This window comes from Antechinus flavipes, chromosome 4, assembly GCF_016432865.1.
Source record: "Antechinus flavipes isolate AdamAnt ecotype Samford, QLD, Australia chromosome 4, AdamAnt_v2, whole genome shotgun sequence".
Lineage (NCBI taxonomy): Eukaryota > Metazoa > Chordata > Mammalia > Dasyuromorphia > Dasyuridae > Antechinus > Antechinus flavipes.
The window spans coordinates 130672173-130689398 of NC_067401.1; the positions used below are offsets into that span (position 1 = coordinate 130672173).

Sequence of the window (17226 nt, forward strand, 5' to 3'; positions counted from 1 at the left end):
GAGGGGAAGAACAGGTCTACCAATTGTGGCATTTGTGTTGCCCTAAGGAAATGTGAATGTTTAACTAGAATAGCTTTACCTGCGATCTTTCTACCCGATTAGCAGGTAAAAATCATGGAAATTATTGGGCTGTGTGTGGCTAAGCTATCCTTCATGCACTAACACACTCCTTTTCTCATCTCCATTTTCCTTCCATTGCCTGGGGCCCTCACAATAGCCTTTCCCCGCCCCTGGATGGAAGGGTGAATGGGGGTCATCCAGCCCTCGAGTTTTCTGAGCTTGCCTGTGCAGGCCCAGGGTGGGGTCTGGAGGAGAGGTTAGATTGGTGGAGTTGATGGTTGACCTTGAAATTAAGCCGCTGATGGCATAATGCCAGGAGGCTGGGTGTCCACTTATGCTCCCCATTGTGAGAAGATTTTTTAATTCCCCCCTGCCTCACTGGTGAGACTAGGCCTTTCCACCCACCCTCTATCCCCTGCAGGGCTGACAGACCAATAGACTCGTTTCCAATATTTTTATTGGCTTCTTTACAAGTCTGACATGAGTGTGCCTAGCCCTCAGCTTGGGGGATGGAGGTGGGGGGAATGGCTAGGGAAGTTCTCCACAAGCAACCTTGTGTAGTTTTAGTGGTTGGTGCTTGAAAGTCCTAGGGCTCACACTCTACACTGCTGAACAGTCTTCCTCTGCCTTTTTTTTTTTTAATAGTAATATTTAGCATTTATATAGTGCTTTAAGGCTTGCAAAATGCTTTACAAATTTTGCTTCTTTTGACAAGGTAAAGAAATTCTTCCCCTGCTTTTCTCTCCCTATTCCTGGGATGTGATAATCATAATAGCTGACAGTTATATATTTATATAGCACTTTTAAGATTTGCAAAGCATTATGCAGGCATTTCATTTGGTCCTCACAACAACCCTGTGAGGTAGGGACAGCCATTATAACCCTTATTATTGCGGATGAAAAAAACAGGCACAGAGAATTAAAAGTGACTTGCAGGTGGTCACATAGTATTAGAGGGAGGATTCAAATCCAGGTAACTTGGGATAACAAATGCTGAAGTCTTTGCAAAACTGCACCAGTCCACCTTGGAGTAGCATTCTGAGTTATCAAGAATCAGGTCCTGAGGGCATCAGCTCTACCCTGGTCCCACATTGCTTCGGTTCGGGACTCACTAAAGGGGGAAAAGAGAAAGGACTGAAGAGACTTGGGAGAGGAAAAATCTTCGGGTAGAAGTTTCCCCAGTATCTTCCTCCCTTCTGCCCTCAGTCCCTAGCTCCCCCTCACCATCCTGCCAAAATCCCCAGCGAATGTCACCCCCTTGCTTGGTCGCTGTTCTTGAGAGCCAGTGCTGCTGCCACTTAAAGAGTTCCTTCTCATAATGCCTGGAGAAAGGATGGATACTGAGTGAGAGGAACCAGGAGAGAGATGGGGAATGCCATTCAAACCAAGGTGGACGCTCAGGGCCTGAAAGAAACTGGGGAAGAGACTCTTGTTGACAAAGCAGGAGCAGGGGTGCCTTACCAGGGGGCGGGGGCTCGGGCCGCTGCAAGCTGTTTCTACGAGAGGCAGGGAAACTGCCCTTGGAGATGCGACGCTGCCGACTAGAGAGCATGGTAGCCGGGGCCACTATGCCGGGTGGGGGCTGCTTCCCTAGCCTGCTGTAGAGGTCTTCAATCTCTTTCTTCTGCATCATCTGCAAGGTCTCCACCTCAGAGAGGTGTCTACAACAGGGCAAGAGGGTTGATGATGAGAGTAGGCCCACCCTCACCTCTTAATACCCCCCTCCCCATTAGTCCTCCCCTTTCTGTCATTTCCCCTCACTTCTGACGGAGATTCTGCAGCTCTGCCCAGATCTCTTCATCCTCCCCGCTGCTCTCCGAGTCCCCGCTGCTCAGACAATGGCTACTGTTGTAGGTGTAGTTCAGCCACACTGGGCTGGGCTGGCTCGGAGGAGTAGGGCTGGTGCCCGTCCATGGCTCCCTCTCCTCCCCGTCCTCTCCCTCAGCTCCAGGCCCCAGTCCCTCTGCCGCCCGATCACTTTCAGCTAGAGCCTCCCCTGCCTCTGGCCCTCCTCCGGCACTGTCCTCGGTGTCTGAACTCTCAGGGGCCAACAGAGGGGTGGAAGGTTCTGGGGAATCCGGAGGTGGAACTATGGGCTGTTGGAGAAGAGGTTCAGTTGGCTCCTTTGATGAAGTCACTTGGAAACGCCCAACAAGCTGTGGCTTCCCTTCTGTTGTGGATGGGAAGGTGCGGAGAGGAAAAGAGCTGAATTAATTAGATGCTGACCAAGAGACTGAACAGGGCAAAGTCGTTAGAGATTAGAGGTCTCACCTTCTGTGATGGGTGACAGCCTGGCTTCCCCCTGGAGTGACTGAGAACTAGAGGGGGTCTAAAGAGAGTGGGACAGTTAAAAGGCAGGTCTTGATTAGAGTCACCAAGCCTCCCTGGGTCCTCCCTTTCATACTCACCTCACCTTGCTCCTCAGCTTTGGATAGTGGACTCTCCAAGGCACACGGTACAATGGGGTCTGGGAGACTTGGTGGAGAGGCAGGAGGACTTGAAGGGCGAGGAAGGAGCTCAGGTTGGGGAGTTAGCAGGGACTGAGCCACAGTCATCACAGCCAGAGAGAAGGCACCAGCCAGAGACAGGAGGGGAGTTGAAGGGGGTGGAGGAAGAGGAGAGGATGGACTTGGAGGAAAGGAAGAAGTACTGAGAGTGAACTGGGAGCAGCTAGGCAGAAATGGAGGTGGAGAACTGGGCAAAAATGAAGTGGTTGGGGAAAACTGGGAGGAAATGATGGGGGATTGGGAGGAAATAGGGGAGAATGAAGGTGAAGAAGCGGAAGAAAAGGAAGAGGGACTTGGAAATGGAGAGGATGGGATAGGGAATTGAGAGAGATTAGGGGGAAATGGGGATGGAGAACTAAGAGGAAAAGGAGAGAGACCTGGGAGTTGGGAAGATGTGATAGGAAACTGGGAAGGACTGGAAGCAAACTGGGAAGAAGGGAGGGGATATGGAGAGGAAGTAATAGGTAAATGAGGGGGCGGGATGGGGAAGGAAGGGCCTGGAGTAAAGGGGGTCCCAGGAGATGGGGGGTACCCTGGTGACAAGGGGGAGGAAGGAAAGGATGTCCAGTTTCTCTGTTCCAGAGAGGTATTATTCTTGGTCTCTGCGAGGGAGAAGGGGAGTGTTGAGGCTGCAGCCCTCAATCCGGGGCCTGCCTCCCACCACAGACTCCTATTAGGTCACCTTCCCAAAACAATCCCTTGAGACACCCCTTCCTTCGATAGGGATCAGCAAGGGCAGAGGGAAGACTCAGTACATACCACTGACTGGGAGTGAGAGGGGGCCAGGGAGAGCCGGTATCATGGGCTCCTCCTGCTGGAAACAGGGAGCTCAGTCACAAAGTGGAAGGTCTCCAGTCTTTGGAATAGGGGGCTCAAGAAGTCAAGGGGTTGTGGAGTAAAGGGTTGTAAAGGGTCTTGAGTGGGGCAAGGGAAGGGAGTAATGAGATGTCTGTTATGGATGTGGCAAAAATTCTGACCTGGGAAGCTGGGGCATCTCCAGTGGCCCCAACAGGGCCCCCCTCTCTCCTTAGCAAGGTCTCCACACGCTGAATAATCTCCCGAATTCGACCTAGAAATCCATTCTGCTCCGATGGTAGAATGAATTCATTATATACCTGGGGAGATTCAACATAGATTAGAGTGAGAAATGGGTTCCTCCCTCTCCCTCCTCACCAAAAATACTCATATTCAAATTTCTCCAAATCTCTGACAAGCATCTTGCTGCAATTGGGAGTGCCTAGAAGGAATGGGACATTATTTCTCATGCTCTCGATAACTAATCCTTGCTCTGATCTCTCCAACAAATACCATTCCCTGTTTCTGAACAAACGTGCTCCCAATACACATCCCTTCTCCCTCTTATATCACTTCCAAAGTCCTTGAATATCTTAATGTTGCACGAGAAAGAATGATGGAATCAGGGGTCACAGATTCAAATATTTGCTCGGTTACCATCTAAGCAGAAAGAAACCTCTGTTTCTGATGTAGTTGAACTAAATGAACATTCTGTTACAAAGTCTATGACCCTATGAACTGATAAGTAATCATCGTAATATCACAAATAGCTGTGATAATATAACTATTAGCTATTATTCAAATGGTTTCTTAAGGTTTGCAAACCCTTTTACATTCATAATCTCCTAGATTCTCATTTTGAGATATGCCCTACAGATGAGGAAATTTAAGTTTGTCTACTCACACAGCCACCACTTTATTTGAAACTTTCACTTCAGCTTTCCACTGTACTATTGCAATAGCTTCCTAATTGGGCTCCCTGCCTAGTCTTTCCCTTTTCTGAGCCATCTTCCACAAAATTGACAGAGATATTCCTAAAGCACAGATCTGATCCCCTCACTTCTATCCAGAAAATGCCAGTTGTTGCCCATTACCTTTTTGTCATCAAATTCCCAATGCCTGGCACTGTAGTGGGTGCTTAACAAAGGATGGTTAATTGACTGATGGGCAGATAGGTGAGGAAGTGGATAGAGCTTTGGACCTGGAGTCAGGAAAATCTGAGTTCAAATCCAACCTCAGACACTAGAGATAGGACCCTGGGCAAATCACTTCACCCTACTTTCCTCAGTTTCCTCATTTGTAAAATGAACTGAAGGAGGAAATGGAAAACTACTTCAGTATCTTTGCCAAGAAAACACCAGAAGGGATCACTGAGAGTTAATATGACTGAAAAGACTGACCAGCAACAACAAAACTGATAGATTGAAATGACTTGTCTGTGGTTACACAGTGCATCCACAGTTTGCATCCACAATTCCGTCCACTACCCACACTTCCTGCATTGGGCGTCACTTTAATATTCCTTCCAAGCACAGTACTACTCTCATTTCAGCCAGTCTTATTCTATATAAGATGCCAGTGCCAGATGAGGGGGAAGATACACAAGATTACAAGATACACCGGCACAAAAAGATGGGAAGGCAGGAAATGTTTCAGAAATGGCGCACACAAATGATCCCTGAAGAGGCAAGTTTGAGATTAGAACTAGTGGCATTTTAAATTCGTTTGGAAGCATGGGTCAGATGTGGATGGATGAATTCACCCATTCATTCCTCTGGATAGGTGGAAAGGAGAAAGGAGGGCTTTCTACTTGGGGGTGACATCATGAATGATGTTGGGAACTCACTCGGTCAGTTCAGGGAAATGGCCCAGTCTGGCTGGAGTACAGGATACGTGGAAGGGAGGAAATAGTAAAAGAGAAGAGTGGGAAGGAAAGTTGGGGCCAGATGGTGGAGAGTCCGGAAAGTCTAGGTGAGGGAGTTGTCTTTTATCATGCAAGCACTCTGGGGCTACTGCGAGTTTTAAGAGGAAAGGGACTGGGGGTGGATGGATAATGACCCAATTCAGGAACTTTTTCACAGCTAAGCTCTAGCCCCTCAGCCATAAATTTCCTTTTTAGCTTCTAGCAATCTAACTTTCACTCCATTACCACTCCCCAACACTCTTGAATCCACAGTCAGCAACCTTGCAGCGAAATACAAAGGATCTTTCCTCCAGGCTGATTCTACTCAGCACTGTCCGCTGCTAGCGGCAGCTAAATTTTCCTGGACACTTTCTCCTTTAGCTTCTATAGGACCGGCTAATAGATCTCCTGCCTCTTGAGCTACTCCTGGCCTGTTTCCTTCAATGATTCCTCTTCCCATTCCCAGACCACTGGTGTCTTCCAAAACCCAAGTTTTGGCTCTCTGCTCCTATTTCCTCTATGTTCCAGCTCTTGCCTATTTGCAAAGCTTTAACTATTCTCTTCTGGTGATTCCCACCAAATTCCCATCCCCAGATTCTCTCTATTCAAAAATATTACCTCAAAGGTAAACATTCTTAATTGAATGAGCTCATCATAGAGCTGGAAGAAAATCTAGCATTCATCTAATCCAACCCCTTCATTTTACAGTTGAGGAAACTGAGGTCGAAAAACTGAAGTGACTTGGGCAAAGTCACAGAGGCAGTAAGGAACTTGGATGAAAGTAGAGATAGATAGATAGATAGATACATAAAAGAGCTGGATGAATAGATAAATATAAATGGGTAGATATATAGATAGATGAATAAATAGATTGATTAATAGCTAGGTGGATATAGATTGGTAGATAGGTGGATTGAACAACAGATGAATATAGGTAGGTAGGTGGATAAATAGAATACTTATTAAGCACTTAACTGTGTGCTAGGCACTGTGCTAAGCTCCAGATCCAATGGTCTTTCCACAATACAACAGAGTGCTTTGCAGTCAGGGAAACCCAAATCCCTGCCTCTGGTATTGACTTTGTGTCCCTAGACTAGTCGCTTGACCTCTCAGTACTGTAGGCAATTCTCTAAGATTTTCAGTATCTGCAAAGGTGCTGATCTTTATTGGTAGAGGAATTTTTCCCTCCTGGGAATTCCTTTTATCAATGAAATTATAGGTCCAGTCTTAATCCTCTTTCCACTATATAACCTCAATCTCTGTAAACCACAAGCCTCTCAATCTTCTCCCTAGGGATCCATTTCTATTCCTTTAATGGCAGTTTTCTTATTCCAATCTCCTAGGGTAGAAATTCTAGACTAATCTTTGATTCTTCCCCCTATTGTGTGCCCAATATTCAACATATATATGCATACACATTACCTAGGTATGCTTATATGTGTGTCTAACCATCCACCCATCTATCCATCTCTCTCTTTTCCTCTTCCCTTCCCTTCTTTCAACTCTCCTTGGCCCTATGTACAAAGAACTATATCCAAATTGTCACTGAGTTCTGTCAGTTCTTTTAAAACGTCCCTGAAATTCAACTCATCTCATGCCTAGATACTGCAACAGCTTTTTAGTTAAGCTCTCTGCCACTGGTCTTTTTTTTTTTTCCTAATATATTCCACACATCTTTGACTAAATCCCTAAAAAATTGCTTCTACCACGCTATTTTCCTATTTAAGAATCCGCATTAACTCCCTATTGCTGATCATATCAATACAAAAACTCCAGAGCTCGCTCTCTGCCTGGCTTTTAAAACCTGCCATAAGCTGGCTCTGATTTACTTTAATGCCGTTTCCCAATATATTCTAACAGCAACTCTTTCCTCTAGTCCTAGTTTCTCCCTGTCCCTCAACACATGAACACACCCTATGTTTAATTTCTATGTGCCTTTGTTCGTGTCAGTTCTAGATGGATTGCTCTCTCCTTGCCTCCCACTCTCTTTCATCTAAACAAATCCAGAAAGCTATTTTGAGCTTTAATCTCTTCCCTTCTTTGTGAAGCGTCTTCTCTTTTTTCATCTTTCTTCCTTTTCTGAACGACCACACCACAATCTACCAAAAACTTAGATTTGCTCATTCTAAATCGATTCGGACTAATTCTCTTTTCTCGGTGGCTTACATTTGAGGTATCGATGTAGTGTAATTGATAGGGGGATTGGACCTGGAGTCAAGAATTCCTGAATTCAAATTTGGTCTCAGATACTAACTGTGTGACCTCAATCCACTTAATTTTGTTTGCCTCTGCTTTCTCATCTATAAAATGGAGAAAATAACAGCATTTACCTAAATAGGTTATAAGGATCAAAAGAAATGATATTGTTTGGCACACAGCAGGAGCTATATAATTACTTATTCCCTTCTCCCCATATATGTTAGTCCCATTTCTTTTTCTTCAAACTAGAACTTAAAAGTCTCTGAGATAGAGATTTTGGCCCATACTTACCTATGTGATTTCAATCAACCCATTTAACCTGTTTGCCTCAGCTTTCTCAACTGTAAAATGGGGGTAATAACAGCACTTACCTAAATAGGGTTGTTATAAGGATCAAAAGAAATGATACTGTTTGGCACACAGTGAGAGCTATATAAATGCTTATTCCCTTCTCCCTTATGTGTTCATCCTATTTTTCCAAATTAGAATGTAAGATCTTTAGGGCAGAGATTATGACCCCTATTTCTTTTGCACGCCCCACAGGATGAAGTAAGATAGAATGCTGGGTGCTGTGATTCATGGAAAAAATAATACTGACTGATCAGCTCAAGTCCTGAACCTGGCACCCCAAGTCCTAAATCAACCGGCCCCAACTTTATCTCCCACTGTTGGCCAATATTATGCTTTCTGCTACAGTTAAGCCACCCTCTTTACCATTCTTCATTTCTACCTTTATTAATGTTCTTCCTCCTACTTGAAATATTATTCCTCCTTCCTCCTACTCAGCCCAGATTTTGTACTTCCTCTGAGCCTTCCCTGGATATCTCCTCACCGCCTTTAACCACAAAAAAATGTCTATTTTTCAGACTTCATAAAGCCTTTATGTTTAATTCTCTAATGTACTTATGCATATCATTTTCTCTGTGTATCATACCAATAAATTCAATTCAGCAATTCAATCCTTATTAGGCTGCTACCATATGTAGCGGAGAAACTCAGTTTGCAAGAGAAACTCTTTATTTCTCCCAGGACTTAGCTTAGTGCTCTGCCTGCAGAAAGTACTTAATAAATGCTGATTAGATCAAATAAAAATCCAGCCTTTGCTATAAAAGCCATCATTCATGAGATCGGTTTATGAGGCCCAAGGAGAACAAGTGATTGAAGACACACAAGAAATGTGCATCCGAGGTGAGACTTGAACTGGGTCCTCTGACTCCCAGCACTTAGCACAATGCGTGGTACACAGTAGGTAATAATAAATGTTCATTGACTTACTGACTCCAGAACAAGAGCTCTTTCCACTCTTTCATGCTACCTTTCCATGTCTTTAAATTGTCATTACGTCCCTATCATTCTAACTACTTCACTAGATTTTATCTAATGTTCTTCCCTTATTTTGTGGATTTCAGGATTCCCCTCCTCCCCCAAAGTGGCCTCCAAGGGACTAGAGATCATGCATCCTAATTCCTTAGTATCCTCTACCACCATGCCCAGAATACTGCTGGAAACCGAGAGAAGAGAGAGAGAGAGAGAAGAGAGAGAGAGAGAGAGAGAGAGAGAGAGAGAGAGAGAGAGAGAGAGAGAGAGAGAGAGAGAGAGAGAGAGAGAGAGAAGAGAGAGAGAGAGAGAGAGAAGAGAGAGAGAGAAGAGAGAGAGAGAGAGAGAGAGAAAGGAAGGAGAGAGAGAGAGAAAGGAAGAGGAGAGAGAGAGAGAGAGAGAGAGAGAGAGAAGAGAGAGAGAGAGAGAGAGAGAGAGAGAGAGGAAGAGAGAGAGAGAGAGAGAGAGAGAGAGAGAGGAGAGGAGAGAGAGAGAGAAAGGAGAGAGAGAGAGAGAAGAGAGAGAGAGAGAAAGGAAGGAGAGAGAGAGAGAGAAAGGAAAGAGAGAGAGAGAAAGGAAGGAGAGAGAGAGAGGGGAAGAGAGAGAGAGAGAGAAAGGAGAGAGAGGGAGAGAGAGAGAGAGAGAGAGAGAGAGAGAGAGAGAGAGAGAGAGAGAGAGAGAGAGAGAGAGAGAGAGACCCATCCTGGGTCCATTCATGAAAGCCTCTTTCCCTTCTTCCTAACCATGGCAGCTGCGATCTCCTCAGGACTGTCTCCATCCAGGTCGAATCGGAAGGTCACCATCTTGCTGTTGTGCGTTTGCAACTGACATTCAACGACTCGATCATTTTGGTCCGACACCTTTGGGTACAGAATCAGTGTGGGATGGAGCTCACTGTCCCACCCCCTAAGTGATAGTTGGGAAATTTGAGGAAAGAATGACAGCTCACACCATACAGTCAGATGAGAGAAACAAGCATTTCCATCTATAATCTGGGCGCCCGGCCCCTTCCCACCATCCCTCCCATTGTTTCCTCCTGGTCCTTCCCAGGGTCCAGCTGCCCCATCACCCCTTTCTCACACTGGTCACACGTAGGCGGGATCGAGGTCTGCGCTTTGGGCTTCTCCCAGAAGGTCTCTTCATTCTTCCTGGTCCTTCTCCTACATCACTGAGTCCTGATGCTGCATCTGAAGTATAACTGGAGAGAGCAGAGGAAACAGAAGGAATAGGAAAGTTGTGGGCACCCTGATCCCAATTCCCTCCAGTCCCCTCCATCCATCCTAGCCCAGAACTTACCTATCCCCAGGAGAGAAGTCACTGGCTGGACCAGATCGGGGAATGGATAAGGCAAAGCCCTGAAAGGAGGCAGGTACTTAGGGTCAAAAGAAATTGGATAGACCCTTCCCATTCTGACATTCTATGATTCTGGGTTTGGGGAATCATAGTCAGGATCCTGACATCTTAGGGAATTGGATCGGGAACAGATGAAGTCCAGGGTGGTGAAGTTCCAAGGAAGTACCAGATAAGAGTGAACATTTAGGCTCGATGGGGTTATGTCACAGATGAGTCAGAGATTTAAACTACTACCATCCCCTTTCCCTAACTTAGCCTCTCTCACCGAAGGCAGGCTGATGTGGGGATCAGCAGGACTGGATGGTTCCCTTCCAGGGGGCTGGAGCACTGGGTCTGAAGTTTCTATGAAGCCAGAGGAGCTAACATAACCATCAGTCTCACAATCCGCTGCAGGAGAGAGGTGAAGGGAAAGCGAATTACAAAGGGCCAAGAATGGGGCAGCCAGATAGCTCAGTGAATAGAATATTGGTTCTGAAGTTCAAATCTGGCCTCAGACACTTAGCTCTCACTAGCTTAGGCTAGTCATTTAACCCAATTCTCTCTCACACACACCCCAAAAGGACCCCGTGAAGGGAAGGGTGCTGGACAAGGAAGGAGTATGTCTGAGTGGCAAAAGTCTCCAAATGCAGTTCCATTTCTTCCTTTCTGGAGGGATCAAAGATTGGGAAGAGGGGACCACCCAGTGCCAGGGATCAGGAGTGACGTACAAGTGGTAGAGGAGTAGCTGGCGTGACGGAAAAGGAATGGCTGGTGCTGATCTGCCTCTGGTTCCTCAGGTTCAGGAGGGAAGGGAGCTTCAGGGCCAGGAGCTGTGGTGGCAGCCACTGGAGGGGGTCCTGGGGGTGGAGGGGCTGGCTCTGTCTCTCGAGCTCTTCGAAGCTTCTCCCTTTTCCGTTGAATAGCAGCGACCCTTTCTCGAACAGCTCTAGCTACAGGCTGGTAATCTGCTTCACAGACTAGTCCCAGGGCCACCTAATATGGGAAGGAAAATAACAGTGCCTACATAGACAAAGACTAAGTTTACATAGCCATTATTTCTCAGAAGTCATGTCACAAATTTCTGATTTTGCTTGGTGTAGAAAGGACTTTTAGGGGTGGAAATGGGAGGTTTGATAGATTTGATTTTTATATCAAATCATCTGGCCTGGAGAGACATCTTTTACATACAAGTGTTGAATGTTGCTATTGTATATTTAATAGCATAAAAAGGAAAAAAAAATAACACCCAGAACTCTCAACTTTAATTTCCCATCAAGTTTACCAAAGGATTATTCAACTCCAAGTGTGAGGAAGGGATATTACTCAAACCAAAGAATATATTTGGATTCTCCCTTTAACCTGGACTTTTCCTAAATTAGTGTCAGCCACCTCCACCCAGTTTCCTTTCCTGTACTGACTGGAACCAGCTTCCACTCTCCTTTTCCCTTCTCTATTTCTCGGATGAGAAATTTTCTTTTCCCCACCTTGCCCTTCCTTCCATACAGTAATGCTACAGCCTCCCCCCACCCCCATCCTCCCTCTCTCTTAGGTCCAGTCCTCTCACCATTTCCTGGGCCACCTCCTCAGCCGCATCCCTTCCCAGCTGGAAGAGAAACTCAATGGCCTGGTTGTCTCGAGGACGACCAGCCCTCCTGGCATCTTCCATTCGCAACCACAGCTTCAGGCCTTGCTTTTCTCCATCGTCCTCCTCTGCCAGCTCCACATGCACACCTCGCTCTTCTCGGAAGAAGGCATGGGCAAGGAGATCCTGAATGGTGAACCTAGAAATGCAGCGGGACGGGTTAGCTGAGGCTGAGACCCTTCTCTCCCCACCCCCACTATCCCCTTTTTCCTTTCCCTGTCCCACCCTCAGCATCTCCCAAAATTTCATTCCCAGCTCCCACCTCTCGTTCTTGTCCGTCCGGATACAACCTTCGATTATTTCCTTCAGCTCTGGTACCTTCACTTTGTGAAAACTATTAGGCTTCGTGCCCTGGGCAGAAGAAGAAAAGGGATGGGGACAATGTCAGGATCCAACTTAGAGACAAACACCTGGGGGTTTTCTTGACAAAGATTCTGGTATTTTCTTCTCCAGCTCATTTGACAGATGAGGAAACTCAAGCAGACTTAAGCGACTGGCCCAGGGTCACACAGCGAAGTATCTGACCTTGTGGCTTTTGAACTCAGATCCTCCTGACTCAGAGGGCAGCACCCTGACTACTTCGGAGCCTCGCTGTCCACCCGCCATCTCCTAAATTGTCTCACAAGTTTCAGAAGGGAGGCCAGCAACAAAGATCAGATCCCTTGTCTTCCCAGGAGGAAAAAATATTTCTTTGTCCAGAAATAAGTATTAAACAGAGGCAGTAAGAAATGAGCAGCACCGGAGGGTCCTTTCCTCCCATTTCCTCACCGAAGTGACCTTGCGGTAGATTTGGGCAGCGTTCTGGCACTCAGAATAGGGGTACTCAGAAGTGGCCATCTCCAGCATGCACATGCCAAATGCGTACACATCCACCGCCTCGTCGTATTTCTCCTCGTACATCTCGGGTGCCATGAACTCCGGGGTCCCTACGAGCGGGCAAAGTGGGCATCAACAGGGAGTTCCTATTCTTTCCACGGCCCTCTAATAGAGGAGTTCCAACAGGGCAGGAATTAGATTGGGTGGGCTGGAGTGGGGGGCTCTGGGGGTTTAGGAGAAAGTCAAGTCTAAGACTGGTCCCCCTATCTGTATCAGGGCTGGGCTGGCTTTTGCCTCCTTCCTCTAGTCTTATCGAGATTTAGACTTCTCTCTGCAGCCGGCCCCACTTCCAAGGAGTTCCAAGGTGCCTTTCAACCCCTCCGATCTGAAATCGGGTTCCCGGGCAGAATGGGGCATTCTGGGACCATTCCAGTCTTCTCTAAGTCTAGAGCGGGTTGAGCGGAGAAGGGGGGAGGGAGTGAGGTCGGGTAGAGTCAGAGTAAAGGGGAGGGTGGGAGCACACCGATGACGCTCTTGGCAAAGGAGGTGCGCTTCAATGTGGCCAGGCCAAGGTCCCCGATCTTGACCGAACCAGTGGGACCCGTAATAAAGACGTTATCGCACTTAAGATCCCGGTGCAAGATAGGGGGGTCCCGGGAGTGCAGGAAGTGCAGCCCCCGCAGGATCTGTCGGCTCCAGCGCTGAAGCACCCGAGGCTTCATTTCACGGAATCGCCTCAGGTATCTGGGAGGAGAAAAGAGGGCGTGAGCATGGCGAGGGGAGGATACTTCAGGGTCACCTAAGAATTCAGCCGGGCCTACTAGACTTTGGGGGAGTCTTTCTGGAGCCCCCCCTCTCCTCCTTCGGCTGCTCCTGAGCATACTCCCACCGCATCTCGCCTCCCCTCGCCCCACCTCGTTTCTCGTGGGTTTTCACCTCCCCCCTCTTCCTTGCGCCCTGCGGGCCCAGGGTCCCAGAACTCACGTCTTGAGCGTGCCCGAAGTCATAAGTTCCGTGACTAGAACGATGCAGACTTGACCCTTCAGCACGGATTTCCACGAGTCGTAGAAGCGGACGATATTGGGGTGTTGCAGCCCTTTCAGCATCTCCACCTCTTCGGAGAATCGCTGCCTCTCCGCCCGAGACAGTTTCCGAGTCTGGGGGCGGGGGAGGAGGCAATGAACGGCTTTCGAAACCCAACACCCAGGGGGTGCCCCTCAGATTCCGAGAAGGCATGGATAAGGAGGAGCAGCTAACTGTGGAGTCCTTTTCGGGGCAAGAGGGAGGGGGCAGGCCAACAGGGTCTGAGAGGAAGAGGATGGGGGAGGCTGTAGGGGATGGGACTTCAGGGGGCCGATCTGGACGTTCGCGGAGGTCTGGGCCCTAGGGTGGGGAGGGGGCTGGGTTGGGGGCGGGTGGGGCTCTTGGCCAATAGGCTCCCGAGTCCCGGTCCCACCCGGCCCGCCCTCTCCCGCTCCGGCTCCGGAGAAGCACCCGACGCGGTACTCGGACCCCCACAGACGAACACAAGCGCCTTTATGTGGTACGGTCCAGGGGCCTAGAGTTCAATGCTGTCTTTGTGCCCGACTCCGGAGGTGGGAGTGGGAGGGGGCGACCTGGGGCCAGAGGGGGAACTGGAGGGGAAGCCCGTTGGAGGAAAAGTGGGCTAGGAGCGGATAGACGAGGAAAGGTAGGAGAACGAGAGGAACTGGGTAGACTAGAGTCAAGGTAGGGTTACAGAGAGGAGTGCGAAGTTCCTGGGCTAGGCTCCTTGGAGCCTGAGCCTCTCTGCCTCTCCCCCTGACCTACCCTCCACTATTCGCCCCAGCCCCACGTCTCTCCTCCCTCATCTCCACCCCCCTCGTTTTGGCCGTCTCTCTCCTCCTGGCCCCAGTCCCAGGGCGCGGCGTTGGCAGGAGTGAGAGACCATCCTGGTGCCAGGACCCGAGGGGAGGGACCCTTCCCTCAAGGTGCCCACCCCTCCCCGGCCCCCTCCCCCACAGTCCCATTGAGGTATCGGGGGCTAGGCAGCCTCTCTCAGGACCCGGAGCTGGGAACTACAGCGTTCTCTTCTTCAAGCCGTAGTAAAGTCTGAAAGTGGACGGGGGGGGGAGGAGACGCAACTTCACACTCTTTCCAGCAACTCCCACTCTGCAGCCCAGACCCACACCTGAGGGTTGGGGCTGGCAGTGGGGCGAAGAAAGAATTAAGGAATCAGGTGTTCCGACACCCAGCCCAAGACATAGGATCCCTGTTCTTGCTTTCTCGCTTAAGGCTTCAAGGATCTTTTTTTTTTTTTTGGGGGGGGGATTTCCCTGGGTCCATGCTGCCAGAGAAGCAATGTAGAGGTGATGGGTTCTACAAGTTCCCATATAGTCCCTCTCTTCACTACCCCTAAAAACTCCCAGAAAGATATATCGTTCCGAGGTCCAACTAAATGCCCTGCGCTGAGACTGTTCCAGGGTCTCGAGCTTTTCCAACTCCGCATCCATGACCTCTAGTGACCTCTAAGGAGGGCGAAGAGGAAAAGGGATCTTTGACTGGGGTGAGAGGGGGAGTAAGCAGGTAACTCCCGGTATCAATCCTAACCCGCTGTGTCCGGACCGGTCTGGGGGACAAACTCTCCTCTGATCCTTTCTCTTGACCTAAAGCATAAGTGGAAATCAGGGGAGATCCCGCTAAGGGACAAGTAATTCCCATTGCACGTTACCTGTCTTTTTCTCTCTGGCTCTGGCTCTATGGTTTGGCTAGAACGATCGGACCAGCGGTACCCCCATGCAGACCATGGGTGGGATAGAGGCAGGAAGACAAACGTAGGGTTCTGCCTGATGCATTCCCTAGATGCAGAAACTGGCCCATGAAGATCCCACCGGGGCTGAGGGGAGGGGGAGTGCCGGTGTCCCGGATTGTAAGCGATTTGCTACCGTCCTCTGAACTCTGCCACAACTCAAGTCCCGTCTCTCCCGCTTCCCCACTCTCACCTGCAGCTCACACCATGCAACCTCCACCGTAGTATCTGTGTCCAAACCCCTGTAGACAGTCTTAAAGGAGCCACGTCCGATCTCGATGTCGAACTTAAGATAGCGGCCGTCCGGGGACGTGGCCACAGCCTGCGTTTCCGTATCTTCCTTCTCCTCCTGTTCTCGTAGCCTTTCAGGCGCCACCCCACTGGGGCTCTGCAGCATCTCCCCGAAACCCAGGCCTCCCCCCGACCCTGAGAGTTCCGGACGCCCTAGATCTCCCGGCTTCCCTGCAGGACCCTCGCTCGGTGCGCCCTCCGCCTGCTCCCCGGAGTTAGGCTGTGAAGACTTGGGGGAGCCCGGGCAGCTTAAATCCGGAGGGCCCGGGGGATCAGGGAGGGGCGGGGCGGGCTCAGACCAAGTGCTTAGGAGCCCCAGGTCCACTGAACTGCGGCGGCTGAAACGCGTGGAGCGTGGTCGGAGCTCCCCTTTTCCGGAGAAGCGACGCATCCGCCGGGGTGCCGGGCCGAGGCGGGGAGCCCCGGCAGGAGCTGGAGGCGGCGGGGACCTCAGCGCCAGGTCCGCCTCGGTCTGAGACATAGGAACAGGGGGCTCCGGAGCAGGGGAAGCCAGCATGAGGAAGGAAAGGGTTTGATGGCACCGGAGGCCAGGAGCCAAGGGTGGCAGAACTCTCTGCTTTGGGCTCTATGTCTAAGAGAGCTGCGCTAGCTCAGAGAGCCTCACTCGGGTTTGGGCTCGAGCTCCTGCAATGGGCTTCAAGCCCCGGCCCCCAGCAATCCTGCTCCGGAGCTCCGCCTTCTCCACTCTGGTCCTTCCCACAGGCCCCTTAGTTGGGGGGGCTCCCTCCCTAACCTCCGCCTATTCTCCACCCCTCTCCCACCCACCCCAGGCCGCCCCTTCGGGGTTTCTGTGCTCTCACGTTCCCCCAGCGCAAGCCAAGAAGGGATTGGTTAATGCTGCAGCTAAACCTGCTTCCTTTCAGGCTCCACCTCCTAAGACCCGCTCCGTCTCATCTCCCACAGCTATTCGCCCTCCCCCTCACCGCAGACAACCTCTCCCCGTTTCCCCCGAGAAATAAACTCTTCTGAATAGAGAGGTTCTTCTCCCCAGTACAAGGAGCTAACGCACCGGCCTTATGGAGGGGAGCAAATGTGAGTAGCTCTTGATCCAGGGTCGGGCTAACGCCGCCACCCGCCTGCTCACCCTAGATAAGACAGCCCCACCCCCGTCCACTAACTGGCCTGAGTAGCTCCAGAGGCGAAAGCAAAGGCAGAGGGCACAAAGACTACAGAACGCTTGGGTTTCTTTTCCAGGACCCCGCCCACCTTGGTCACTCAGCTGTTTGCTCCAGCTGAGGAGCCATCCTGTCAGGACACGCCTCTCTCCATCACCCCTTCCAATGCTGAGAGCTCCGTCTCCACGTCCAACCCTCTCCCGCCCTCCTCCCAACCAAGGGACCACAACCTGAATCAGTTGGCTACCCTGCAGCCATCTGCGCTTTCCTGTTTGACCACCTCTCCAAAGAAGCAAAGTCCAAATCCGCCTTAACCCTTTAGCTTCCGCCTACCGGAGACAGCCCCACCCAATGTCTAGGACCTGTAGGGGTTTAAGAGGGACTGGCTCTCACTGCATTTTGGCTTGAATCTGTATTTCTTCAAGTTGCAAAGTCCTCCT

General features: G+C 49.8%; 1 protein-coding gene across 3 annotated transcripts; it reads right to left on the bottom strand.

Moving 5' to 3' along the window:
• Window positions 1–499: 499 nt before the first annotated feature.
• Window positions 500–16746, bottom strand: WNK4 (WNK lysine deficient protein kinase 4). 3 transcript variants are annotated; one of them, XM_051994374.1, is made up of 19 exons: window positions 15553–16746; window positions 13556–13728; window positions 13095–13315; window positions 12524–12681; window positions 12018–12106; window positions 11678–11894; window positions 10842–11106; window positions 10400–10521; window positions 10078–10136; window positions 9862–9979; window positions 9525–9641; window positions 3545–3682; window positions 3327–3381; window positions 2469–3169; window positions 2332–2389; window positions 1822–2230; window positions 1522–1721; window positions 1285–1382; window positions 500–1171 (listed from the first exon to the last, which is right to left on the bottom strand). In XM_051994374.1, the coding sequence occupies exons 1-19, from the start codon at window positions 16165–16167 to the stop codon at window positions 1169–1171; spliced, it is 3816 nt and encodes a 1271-aa protein (XP_051850334.1). In that variant the 5' UTR covers window positions 16168–16746; the 3' UTR covers window positions 500–1168. The 3 variants fall into 3 exon arrangements, with proteins under 3 accessions (XP_051850334.1, XP_051850335.1, XP_051850336.1); XM_051994375.1 differs by having other exon boundaries at window positions 3327–3378; window positions 15553–16745; XM_051994376.1 differs by lacking the exon at window positions 1285–1382 and having other exon boundaries at window positions 843–1171; window positions 15553–16734.
• Between the last annotated feature and the right edge of the window lie 480 nt (window positions 16747–17226).

Coding starts and splice junctions, on each gene's coding strand:
- WNK4 (XM_051994374.1), bottom strand. CDS start 16,167: ATGCTGGCTTCCCCTGCTCCGGAGCCCCCTGTTCCTATGTCTCAGACC. Junction 11,107..11,677: donor AGGAGGTGGCCCAGGAAATG/GTGAGAGGACTG, acceptor TTCCCATATTAG/GTGGCCCTGGGACTAGTCTG. Junction 3,683..9,524: donor AGGAGATCGCAGCTGCCATG/GTTAGGAAGAAG, acceptor GAATCTCCCCAG/GTATATAATGAATTCATTCT.